The sequence below is a fragment of the Cervus elaphus genome, chromosome 18 (assembly GCF_910594005.1).
Source record: "Cervus elaphus chromosome 18, mCerEla1.1, whole genome shotgun sequence".
NCBI lineage: Eukaryota > Metazoa > Chordata > Mammalia > Artiodactyla > Cervidae > Cervus > Cervus elaphus.
The window spans coordinates 98,497,939-98,510,326 of NC_057832.1; the positions used below are offsets into that span (position 1 = coordinate 98,497,939).

A 12,388-nucleotide genomic window follows, 5' to 3' on the forward strand; every position below is an offset into this window, starting at 1 on the left:
ATTTTGTATAAGCAAAATACACAGAGAAAGAGAGAGAGGAGGATTAAGAATTGGCCCTTTCTTAGCCAACTGCTGCAAAGTGCTGCCGCCTCTCTCCCTGTTCAGCGCCAGGGAGATCACACCCACTCAGTCCCAATTCCCTGCATTAGTATAAATACTGGCGCTTGAAGAGACGCAGGGTCCCAGTTCAGGCAGCCTGCCTGAATGACACTCCTCAGCTAAGCATCAGGAGACCGACACCCACCACCACCACCACCGAGAGACACGTTTGTTTATTTAGTACCCAGAGAATGGGAGCAGCCCAGCCAGAGGGATCTTTTAAGCCCAGCAGCATTATTGCAGTCCTCTTCAGTCCCGGTCCCCCAGGAAAGCTGGTACTGTCTGACCAGCAGCTTCTGCTGAGGTGGCATTTAACTCCTGGCCAGGTCCCAGGAGCTGAGGCTGACCCATTTCCCCCGCTTTTCCAGGGCACAGGAAATTCGGTTCTACCCCCAACAGAGCCAGGGACTAACACACTTAGCTTGTGAAAGGTGCACTAGAATCGGGTTACTTTTATTTAAGCTAAGGAAAAGTGGTTGACAGCTTCAACGTGTTCCCATACTTTAAAAGAAATTGAACATGGTCCTCCCCTCCCCTTTATTCCTTTAAATAGAAATGATTCAGTCGATGCTTATAAGAAGCTATAGGTTCAGGGTCTTACTCAATTTAACCCTTTGGGGACATTGAATTAAAAATTGAACAATATTTATTAAAATACAAAAATACACTTTTCTCACATTACAATCAATGTTCTTTTGTTGGCGTTTCCCCACCCCCCCACCCCACCCCCGTTTCAAATCTGAACCCTTTATTTCCTTTTAAAGCTAAAATAATAAGTAAAGTTACATCATTAAATGGACCAGCATAACAGAGATCTCTGCCTTCCCCACCCATGCCCACCCTTTCTCTTCCCCTCCTCCTGAGGCAGGCCTGGGAGAGGGAAGCCTTTCGCCCCACTGTGCTACATTCAACAGGACTCCACGGCCAACTCACTCTGTGCGCGTGTGCATCACTTTGTTCAAACTGTGGATTTCAGATCTTTTTTTCCAAAGCATCCTTGGTGAGGAAAGGCTTCATCACTTTAAATGAGCCTGTGCCTTCTCTGTCTCCCCCTTTTCTTCTCTCCCCATCTTCTGCCCCCCACCCATCACCACAGCCCATTGACATCAGCCGTAATAATCCCTAATGAATCAGCATTTAGATTAGTCACCAAATCACAAGCATGAGAAAAGCTTCCACTCCCCCAAGCCTCCCACTCCTGGCCTCTCCTCCCTTTCTCCACCTTAAAACAAACAAACCCTTTATAAAAGAAAATCATCAAATGCCATCATTGTCTACAGTCATTTGCCAGATACTGGGAACAACAGGTGGACATGGCACCATGCTGATGTATGGCCTCCTGTGAATACCTTTTCCCTGTTGCTCTCCCCTCCCATCCCCCTCTGGTGCCCCCACGCCCCCTTCAGGAGCCACCTCCTTCACCGGGGAAAGCCCTGAACAGACACATGCCTTGCACAGAGTGGGTTAAGCCCAACTGCAGGAATCTGGTACAATGTGAAAGCATCTGACTGTGAGCTACGCCAGCTCCCTTCCTTCTCTGCTCCTTCCTTCTGCACTCCGTCAGGCGGGGTACGCGGTATCCCAGTGCACAAGCCAAGAAGACCTGTGCACAGGGGTGCACACCCTCAGTCCCTTGAGGGTTTTGTTTGAGTTTGGGTGATTTTCCTGTTTAAAACACCGTGTTACAGATTTGTCTTCCTTGGCCTCAGAAGAAAAATTTACTGCCTCTCAACATTCTAAGCACAGTACAAATCCCTAGTGCTTTTTTTTTGGGGGGGGGGGGTTAAATAAGGTAGATCTGCAAAGACAACTCTCAGCCTAAGAAAGATGTCTATAGAAATGGGTAGTCCTGGGTCCTATGAAGCATCTTCTAAAAAAAATGATAGATTCCATCTACCCCCACCCCACCCCTCAGCAGCCTGAGCCCTAACTCTTTAGGGATGTTTGTTGGTGTTTTAAGTTTATCTTAGCAGTTTCAACCTTATACCAGAAATCCCTTCTGGCCACATAGCAAATTGACTTGTGACTTCTGCCCCACAACATTCCCAAGGTACCCTCCCCTACCCCCTTTAAATAGAACTTACAAGTTAGAAAATAGTTTTGTTTTGTTTTCTTTTTTAAATTTTAATATAATCTGTTTCTTTTACCAGCCCATAGATTTAATATATAAGCATATACAAGAAAAAGTCTCTCCCCGCTCTGTACAAAAGTTGCTGTCTTTGTGTGTGTGTGCATTCTATTGCATTTGTATAAGTTTTTTTTTTGGGGGGGGGGGAGTCATATCTGAGTTTCCTGTACCTTGTCCTTGGTATGGGTCTGAATGATATAAGGTTCAGAGATAGTGGTGACCGCGGGGTGGAGAGAGTTCCCCAAGCTGTTCTCTGTCCAGTGGGCCCCGTGTGCTGGTTTGTAGGTGTTGTAGTTAATATGGTCATGAATTGTGGGCAGCACGACTGCCCCCTCACCTGATACACCGGCCGGAGCTGCTGTTGCTGCCGCGGGTGCCGCCGCTGGGATGTCGTCATCCACCTGGATAATCTCTACTGTCCGGGCGGCTGTGACTGTACTCCTCTGCTGGTGCCGCTTGCGAAGTTTATAGAAGACAATCAACATGGCAGCAGCGAGCAGGGTCACTGCCACAAAGCAGCCAATGATGATCTTGGTGGTCTTCATGACTTCATCCAGGCTGGTCTGCATCTTGTCGTTGGTGTCCGTCGCGGTCACTGCCACCTGCTTGGGCACACGGGTGGTCTGGATGAGCACCGTGGTAGAGGTGGTATAGGCCGGCTGGTAACCAGTGGACGTCGTAGGAACAGGCTTGTACTTGCGTGTTGTGTCCTCGGGCGAGATCTCGGTGGTCTCCACTGTGACCGTGGTGAAGAAGCTGTAGTTGGAGGTGTTGAGCTCGGCCGTGCTCACATTGAGGTAGGCCGAGGCATTGGAGTTGCCCGCCACATTGGTCACCATGCACGTGTATACCCCAGTGTCTGAGAGCAGCACGTGGGAAAAGTTCAAGGTGCCGTCATTGAGGACGGAGATCCGTGGGTGGCGGGAGGCGTGGCTGAGCACTGTCCCATTGGGCAGCAACCACTTAACAGAGGACATGGGGGGAGTCCGACACTTAAGTTCCGCCATCCGACCCTCCGAGATATTGAGGTCCCGAGGGGCATCCATGATGAAGGGGGCGGAGCACTGGAAGGAGGCCTGGTCCACCTCCACCAGGTAGCGGCCTCGCATGTGCAAGGGAGCGTGGCAGCGGCCACAGCAGGTGGAATTGGTGGGTATGTACTCCCGAAGCCACCAGGCTAGCCAGAGAATGTCACAATCACAGTTCCAAGGATTGTGGTGTAGGTGCAACTCCACCAGGTACCTCAGGGGAGTGAAGAGGTCATGGGGCAAAGAAGAGAGGTTATTGTGGGCCAGGTTGAGTTCCACCAGCGAGGCCAGCCCATCAAAAGCATTCCGCTCAATCAGGCTGACCTGTGAGTTCATGACCCATAGCTTCTTGAGGGAGCCGAGGCCATGGAAGGAGCCAGGTCTGATCTCTGGGAAGTGGTTCCCTGACATCTCCAGCTCCTCCAGCCCCACCAGCGGGGTGAGGTTGGGCATGTCCTTAATGTTGCACATGCCCAAGTTCAGGTACTTGAGGTTGAACAGTCCCTCAAAGGCCCCCTCGGAGATGTACTCCAGCTTCTTGAGCTCCCCCAGGTCCAGGCGCATGAGGGAGGGCACCCGGTTGAAGGCATAAGAGGGGATGCTCTCTATGGGGTTGTTGCGCAGCCAGAGCTCCCGCAGCTTGGACAGGTATTCAAAGGCCCCGCTGGGGATGACCGTCAGCCAGTTGTCGAACAGCTCCAGGGTGTTGAGGCTGGCCAGGCCGTTGAAGGCCCCCACCTCGATCTGCCGGATGGAGTTCCTGCCCAGCTGCAAGACCTCCAGGTGGTGGAGGTGGCGGAAGGTGTCGGCCTGAATCATCTGGATATTGTTCTCCATGAGGTTGAGGTACCGGGTGTTGGAAGGAATCCCCTGAGGGACCTCGGAGAGGCCCCGGCGGGTGCACACCACCTTGCTGAACTGGTTACTGCACGAGCAGACGGATGGGCAGTTCTGGGGCCCGGCGGAGGCGGCAGCAGCGATGGCTGCACACAGAATCCACACTTGCGCCGTGAGGTAGACGACGGGGAGCAGGACGGCATTCCAGGTGTGGTGCACAGTTACCTGCCACAAGAGCTTCATGGTGTGGCACGTTCATAATTCACCATCGCCTGGGATTTTGGCTCGGAAAGGAGAACCAGCCCTACCCCGGCTTAAGTGAGCTAGGAGCTCCTCTTTCCATCTGGAGAAGGAGGTGGGGAGGGGGCGATTAGAGAGACGGAGCAGATCGGCCGGGAAGAAAAAAAAAAATCATGCCAAAACTAAAGAGTGGCCCCTCGGCTACCAGCGCCGCCCCCCCCCCCCCCCAGGCCAGCCCTCGGAAAGCTGGGACTTGCTCTCCCCCCGAGGCGACCATCCCCACCCCATCATTCCCTGTCACCTACCTCGGAAGGAAGGGAAGAACTGGCGTGGTGTCCTTAAGCGTTCTCCGCCGGAGCTGGCCACCTCGTTCCCATTCTCACTTCTTAGTTTTAATTAACAAAAGGGGGGAAGTCGAGGGGGCGGGGAGGTCAGAGGGGAGGGGAGGGGAGGGGTGGGGTGGGGGGAGACAAAATGGCTTCTAGTAAATCCGGAGCCGGCGAGCGGAGCCGCGGAGTTGAGGCGCGCCGGGAGAGCCGAGGCCCGGCGGGCTATGCAGGTGCATGCCCCCCCCTCCGCCCGAGGCGGGGCGCCGCCAGCGTTTCCCGGCTTTGTCCTTGGACCCTGGCCCCGGCTCGCACCAGCCGAGGAGGATGCCGCTTCATCGCCGGAGTATGCCTCCGGCGCCCCCGGCCCGCTCCGGGGCTGCCACCCGGCGAGGAGTAAGAGGGCGCCCCGCAGCCTCCCAGGCCGTGCTCGCCGCCGCCGCCGCGCTGCCCCCTCTCCTGGTGTCGGCCGCTCCCGGCCCGAGGCAGCTGATGCAGTCGTTCGCTCGCGGTGCTGCGAGAGTTAAGAGGAGGTGTCCGCCGCTCCTTTGCCCCCTCCCTCTTCGACACACACCCCCTTCTCTCCTCGCCTCTTCTCTTAAGGGTTAAAAAGCCCCAAACTGGGCTGAGTTTCCCAGTCCGCCGGCTGCTGGTGCATCGAGCAGTAATCCGTCCAGCCCCCCGAGGGGCAGCGGCGTGGAGGCAGCGCCGGGACCTGGTCCGCCGGCTGGAGGAGCGCGGCAGCGGCGGCGGCGATCGGGTAGCCCGGAACCGCAGGCCCTTTGGGGGAGTCCGGGGGCGCGGAATCGCCCGCCGCAGCCGGGCGCCCGGCGCACCGCCGGCTCTGGCTTTGTGCGGAGAGAGCGAGTTCGGGGCTCCGGCCCCCGGCGCCTTCAGCGGCTGCGCTGCCCGCGAGCTGCTGCTGCTGCTGCAGCGGCCCCGGCGCTGGCGGCGGCGTGAGCTGCGGGGGTCGCGGCTGCGGGGAACGCTCCGGAGCCCGAGAACATGGTCCTCGCTCGCTAGCGGCGGCGGCAGCAGCAGCGGGGCCCCTGCGCGCGGCGCCCACCGTCTCCTCCTCGCGCCGGGCTCGCGGTGTTGCAGGCAGCAGCCACGCAGACTGCTCTCTCATCCTTTTGTCCTTCAGTCAGAACGTGAATGTACTGCTGACGCATACTGTTCTGGGGAGAAGATTAGCGTGATGCAGTGCTCTTATGTATTAACACCGCTCCCCCTCCGCTGCCTGCCCTCGAGGGGTTAACGCCGGCGCCTTCCAGCGCCGCGCCGGCCCGCGCCGCGCAGCCCCGAGCTCCGCGCCTCCGTCCGACTTCCTCTCTCCTTCCTTCCTTCCTCCCTGCCTTCCTCCTTCCTTCCTCTCTCCCCCACCACCCCCCACCCCCCGCCCCGGCCGTTTCCTCCCCGCCCCCTCTAGACGCGGGGAGCGGGCCGGGCGAGGGAGCCGGAGTGAGCGTCAAGTGAGGGGCCGCGCGCAAGTCGCAGGCGTTCGCAGCTATTTTGGTCCGATCGGAGGGAGCGGCCGGGAGGCCGCTGATAGGCTGGAGCGGCGCGGGGCTGCTGCGGAGTGACTGCGCTGGGGGGGGCCCCCCGCCCCCGCCCCGCACCTTCGGGCTCTGGGTGCGGTGGGCTTTACGGCCCCTGGAGCCGGAGGCGCGGCAGCCCGCCGCGGGGCTGCTGCTGTTGGCCGGCCTCCCGCCCCGACCGCGTCATCCTCACCCCCGCCGACTGCTGACGGGGCGACCTGCCGCTCGGCCCGGGCTGCATTCTCGGAGTTAGGAGCTGCACTGGGGTGGGGGGGCACGCGGGGGCGTCCAGGGCGCTGCTGCACAGATGCCGATTCGGGCCCCCCGCCTCCCTCGCACATTTCCTCACCTCTCCTCGGCTTTAACTGGGGCTTTAAATGATCTTTTTCTTAATGAGGGTTGCGGGGGAGGCAAACAGTGGAAGGAAAGACTAAGTGCGGGGAGCTAGGGGAATGACAACCTGGGACAGCACAACCACCAACGGGAAGGATCGAGGTGAACTCCCAGCCACCGCGGCACAACCAGTCGTTCATTCATGCAGAGGAGCCCCGGCTTCTCACTCTTGCAGCCCTGCGCCCTTTCCCCTCGCTGCACCCAGAGATTGGAGCGAGTGGGTCTTAAACCCTCTGCCCCAGGAGCTTCACCAGCTCTTCTTTGTTGCCTGGAGTGCCTGGGAAGAACTGCGTAGCAACCTGCCCATACTTTGGTGAGAGGAGATCCCAGGGCATTGGGTGGACCAGTATGGGAGAGGGAACAGAACTTGGTCGGCCTTTTCCCCCTCGAGAAAACGACTGCCCCTTTCTCTGCCTAGTGGGGGTGGGGCCATCTGTGGCTCAGCCCTGGAAAGCCAGCTGGTAGAATATGGCATTGGTTTAGTGATGCTTACCCCCAGGCGCCTTTCCTTGTGCCCCGCCCCCCTCTGCCTTGGCAAGCTTGCTTTTCCACCACCTGCACGTGAGCTTTTGCTTAAGAAGAGGAGGTCCTGGATCTCTCAGTTCTCTTGGGTTGTGCCACACCCTTATCTCAGCATTCTCTGCTGCCCAGTAACCTGAAACCTCTTTAAATATTCCAGGGAATTTTTGACGTCCCTGAATGGAGTGAAAGTAGTTCCATTGTTGGTAAGTTGGGTTCCCCATTGTTTACCAACATTTTATTATGCATTTGCAGTCAAATAATAACGAGTTAATAGTTAATATGTGACCTAAAATCACATAGTAAAGTGGGGAGCCAGTCCTTGAACCCTGGCAGAGCTCAGATGTCTAGAACTTGGGTAGTAGAAGTGATTCTCCAGAGTTTTCTTCCAGTCAGTAAGAACTCAGGTTTCATTCATCTCCTTCAAGAGATATTTACTGGGATGTTTGTCTGCTGGCTAGATGGATGGATCTGTTCTTGTTTAATCTTCCTTTACCCGGTGACACAGTTGCCATAGTTGTCTCCATTTTATGGGTGGAGGTACTGAGTTCAGGCAAGCAAATAACATACTCAAGGTCATACACCCAGAAAGCAACAGAGTCAGCATCTCAATCCAGTCTTCAAATCCTGAGTTTGGTGTTTTCATCACTGTTAGAAAAATGTTCAGTATGTTCACTCTGCGTAGAGTTCATGGCAGAGGCAAGGTGGGGGAACAGTGCATAAAAAACTTCAGTGAGGGACTTCCTTGGCAGTCCATTGGTTAAGACTCCTAGCTGCCAATGCAGGGGGTCCCGGTTCCACCCCTGGGCTGGGAACTAATACCATATACTGTGCAGCACACCCAGAAGATAAAAGGAAAACAAAACTTCATTGAAGGGTATATGAGATGTGTGTAGCATGAAGGGAGAGAGAGGAGGGGCTGAGAAGGTAGATCCTTTATTTAACTTGTTTCAGTCGCAATTACTGTTAGGTTGGTGAAAAAATAATTGTGCTTTCAGACCTTGAATTTTAAATCATTATAACTAGGTTCAAATACATATTTATTAATCAAGATCGGAATCATTACAATCAAATTTTTACCAACAAGAAATAAATCCGTTTATTCCTGTAGAGTAAAAATCCATGCTTTGGGATTCGATGAACTCTTGGAAAGTATTTTCTGCCTCCTGCTGGTTGTGGAAGCGTTTTCCCTGCAAAAAGTTGTCAGGATGCCTAAAGAAGTGGTCGTTGATTGTCGAGAGGTTAGGTGAATATGGTGGATAAGGCAAAAACTTCATAGTCCACTTCATTCAACTTTTGAAGCGATGGTTGTGCTACATGAGGTTGGGTGTTGTCATGGAGAACTGAACCCTTTCTGTTGACCAATACCGGTTGCAGGCATTGTAGTTTTCAGTGCATCTCATCCATCTGCTGAGCGTATTTTCCAGGTGTAATGGTTTCACCAGGATTCAGAAAGCTGTAGTGGATCACACTGGCAGCAGACCACCAAACAGTAACCATGACCTTTTTTTTGATGCAAATTTGGAGCGCTTCTCAGTTCAACCACTGAGCTGATCGTCACCACTTACCGCGTAAAATCCACTTTTTGTCATACAGCCTAATCTGAGAAGTCGTTTGTATTGTTGCATACGATAAGAGATGACACTTCAAACCCACGGTTGTTTTGATTTGTGGTCAGCTGGTGAGGCAGCCATTTACAGAGCTTTTCCATCTTTCCAATTTGCTTCAAATGCATGTGAAGCATTCTGCATTCTACTGACTGTAGAATGGTCAATGTTGAGTTCTTCGGCAACTTTTGTGTAGTTGTAAAAGGATCAGCTTCCATGATCCTCTCAGTTGGTCATCCTTTTCCGAAGGCTGGCCACTGCACTCATCTTCAAGGCTCTTATATCCCTTGCAAAACGTCTTGAACCACCACTGCACTGTACATTCATTAGCAGTTCCTGGGCCAGTTGCATTGTTGATGTTGTGAGTTGTCTCCACTGCTTTATGACCCATTTTGAACTCGAACAAGAAAATGGCTTGAATTTGCTTTTTGTCTGACATCATTTCCCTAGTCTAAAATAAATATAAAATAACAGCAAGTAGTAACTCATCAGCAGAAAAAAAAATAATAAAGCGAGAAATGCACATTAAAATGATGTATAACATACATTTATTTAAGAATATATTCCAATAACAGCAAAATTCAATAATGCAAAACTGCAATTACTTTTGCACCAACCTAATGATCAAAGAAATGGAGATTAGTTCCATCTGGGTTGTTAGTAGCTCTGTTTGCTCTCTTAACTAAGCCCCATTTGCACATCATCAGCTTCAAGCAGGACGTGCGTGTGTGAATGGTAAGTCGCTTCAGTCGTGTCCAACTCTGTGCAACACTATGGACTGTAGCCTGCCAGGCTCTTCTGTCTGTAGGATTCTCCAGGCAAAAAAACTGGAGTGGGTTGCCATGCCCTCTTCTAAGGGATCTTCCCAATTCAGGAGCAAACCTGCTACTCCTGCATTGGCAGCAGGTTCCCTACCACTAGTGCCACCTGGGAAGCCCTCAAGCTGGGCACTCCCGTCTTACTCACAGCTGTGAATCTAGCCTGTCAGGAATCCACGGAGGAGAATCAGAAATCTACTATTGAGAAGTTCCTTTTTTTGCCACAGCTGGCACTGAGCTGGTAGAGTTCCAGAGGAGACCCTAGCCCCAGGTCTGGATGGTCCACTGGAATACGGCTGCTCCTGCTCGAGAAAAGAGGAGCCTGCCTGGCTGATCTGAGCAAATTCAGGCCCCATGTGTTCAGCACCAGGCCCAGCAAATGTTGTGGAGGTGGATGGAAGGGTAGGATCAAACCAATGCTTAGTAATGAGGCAGTCTCCTGGTAAATATTTGTGAGTGATATTGATGAGTATGCCCAAGCTTCTTGCAGCCCACGGAGTTCTAGATAGGATGGCTTTGCCCTTTGTAGGCCAGTGAGACTAAGGGAGTGTCTTGGAAACTATCCACTGGACCAGGGAGGCTGTGGGGCCACGGCAGCACACACAGCCCCTTTGAACAGAAAGTGACACTGGAACCTCGAATCCTGTCCCTCGAGTATCATCTAGCCATCTGTCTGTTGCTCCTCACAGTCCCTGATTCTGACTGCTTCCTTGATTTGGAGTGGTGCCATCAGGGAATAAGAAGAGGAAGACTTACACTTGGAGATGAGAGAAGAAGAACTCCTGTGCTAAGAGTGTTTTCACTGGTGGTTTCCTACAGAGAGACTGCTGTGATAGAGCTGAAGAAGCCAGTCAGTGATCGGGCCAGGCTGTGTCAGCAGCTGGGTACCTGCACGAAGAGTAGGACAGCTGAGTTCTAGTCCCCTTTCTGCCACTGATTAGACGTGTGACAAATCTTAACAGAGGTCTAAACCTTAGTTTCTTCATTTCTAGAATTAAAGCAATGGACTAGAAAATTCCTTCCAGCTCTCATAGTCCATGATTCCTAGCCTTCCCCAGATATGAAGCTTTGTGAAGAAGGTTGATCCTTTGGGATTGTAGCCAAGTTTTGGATATGCGCCATGAAGTTGAGAAGCAGATGATTTCTTCAGTTGAATCTAAGAGATCCACAGTGCCAAAGCAGAGATCCAAAGCAGAGCAGACTGTATTTTCCCAGCTACTAAAAAGACTCATAGGTCACTGAGTATTAAAGCTAAAAAGGATCTTGGAGATCATCTGGACTTAACCTCTCATTTAACAGATGTTATTAATGGAGTTCAGAGAGGCATAGTGACTTAGCTAGAGCCACACAACTAATTAATATCAGAGCCTGTGTCAATTCTGAGCTCAGCCCTTCAGTCAAGATGGCAGTGTGTGGCTAATTGGCGTTTAAACCAGGGGCTTGAAGACACTTGCTAATGCCTGTCTTCTGTGCTTTTGTATGCAGGTACTCTCATACTTCTCTGGGCGGGGCTAACCATGGTCTTCCACAGAGCCATTCTGAATGACTTTGGACCCCTAATAAAAACCACTACAATACTGTAATGAGCCTCCAACAAATAAAAATAAATGGAAAAAAAAAAGAAGTGGAGGAAATGGTCATCCAGGGGACTGGCTCTTAGGGGACCTGGGATACTTGCACGCATGCTCAGTCGTGACTGACTCTCTGCCACCCCATGGACTGCAGCCTGCTAGGCTCCTCGGTGCATAGAATTTCCCCAGCAAGAATACTGAAGTGGGTTGTCATTTGCTTCTCCGGGGCATCTTCCCCACCCAGGCAGGGTTCAGTGCATCTTTTGCATCAGCAGGCGCAGATTCTTTACCACTAACCCCCCTGAGAAGCCCCCCAGGATAATTGAGCTCCTGTAAAGCCCACAGTAGACCACTCCCCAGCCTGACCTGCATCCCAGAGGCATTATCCTCAGCAGCCACTAGATGTCCATGCCTCGCAGGGTTTGCCAGGAGTGAGCAGGGTACTATCTTGCCTCCAGGAGGCTTTGGGGCCCCTTAAGGTAGGTCCTTCCGTGGCAGGAAGATCACATGTGTACACCCTGCACCTCTGGCTCCTGTTTGCAATACTGTCAGGCTGCCAAGCCCTACTCAAGCACCTTGTCTATTTTTATACATTTTATGCTGCCATTTTAACTAAGAAAAGAAAAAGCCCACAGAAGGAAAAGGGATTTGGAAAACAGGAGGAAAGAAAAATATGGAAGTTGACCTTCACAAAGGGAAAGACACCAGTTGATTGGTGAATTAGTGACAAGACATAAGAAATGGTCTGTAAGGACACAGTCACCTTCTTCTCCCTAAGGCAACAAACGTGTGTTTGTCTGTGTTTGCATCTTTCTCTCACTTCCACCAACCTGCACAGATATCCCTCAAGAATCAGTGGGTCATGAAGTTTCTGTTTAATGGGTAAAGTCACCATTACAAAAAAGTAAGATTGTTTTTCTTGCCTGTGATCCTGTAGTGAGCCCATGGCCATGCCGTTACTACCCAGAATCATAAAGGGAATGGGTTTTATTCCTTGAGCCTGATGCTTCAAGGTGACACAACTGTTCTAGAATTACCCACTCTTCCCAGTGCCCTCAAAATCCACTGTCCCTTTCCCCCAAGAACTGTGTAGAAGGATGTAGGAAGAAAATGGACAAGAAAGCTTCTTCTGGCAGGTCCCAGATTTCTGCGATTTGCAGAAAGCTTTAGAGAAGACAAGATGCTTCATAAGAATGGCAAAGAGCATGGAACGCCTCTTCCTCTTCTCTGAGGCTAGTTTCCTAGGACTTAGCATTTCTTTTTGGGCTGCCAGGTCTGAGGGAA

The 12,388-nt window shown here is 52.3% G+C and overlaps 2 protein-coding genes and 1 long non-coding RNA gene across 3 annotated transcripts in view; 2 read left to right on the plus strand and 1 right to left on the minus strand.

Moving 5' to 3' along the window:
* The window catches only part of SND1 (staphylococcal nuclease and tudor domain containing 1), a 411,141-nt gene that overhangs the window by 344,545 nt on the left and 54,208 nt on the right, over positions 1-12,388 (plus strand). The window lies entirely within an intron of this gene.
* The window catches only part of LOC122674900, a 31,976-nt gene that overhangs the window by 9,749 nt on the left and 9,839 nt on the right, over positions 1-12,388 (plus strand). Inside the window, exons 2-3 of the long non-coding RNA XR_006335077.1 lie at positions 10,442-10,445; positions 11,883-11,891. This is a non-coding gene — a long non-coding RNA (uncharacterized LOC122674900). The remainder of the gene's footprint in view (positions 1-10,441; positions 10,446-11,882; positions 11,892-12,388) is intronic.
* On the minus strand, positions 1,886-5,158 carry LRRC4 (leucine rich repeat containing 4). Its single transcript, XM_043873510.1, has 2 exons — positions 4,638-5,158; positions 1,886-4,435 (listed from the first exon to the last, which is right to left on the minus strand). Exon 2 carries the CDS (start codon positions 4,333-4,335, stop codon positions 2,377-2,379), a length of 1,959 nt encoding a protein of 652 aa, XP_043729445.1. The 5' UTR covers positions 4,336-4,435; positions 4,638-5,158; the 3' UTR covers positions 1,886-2,376.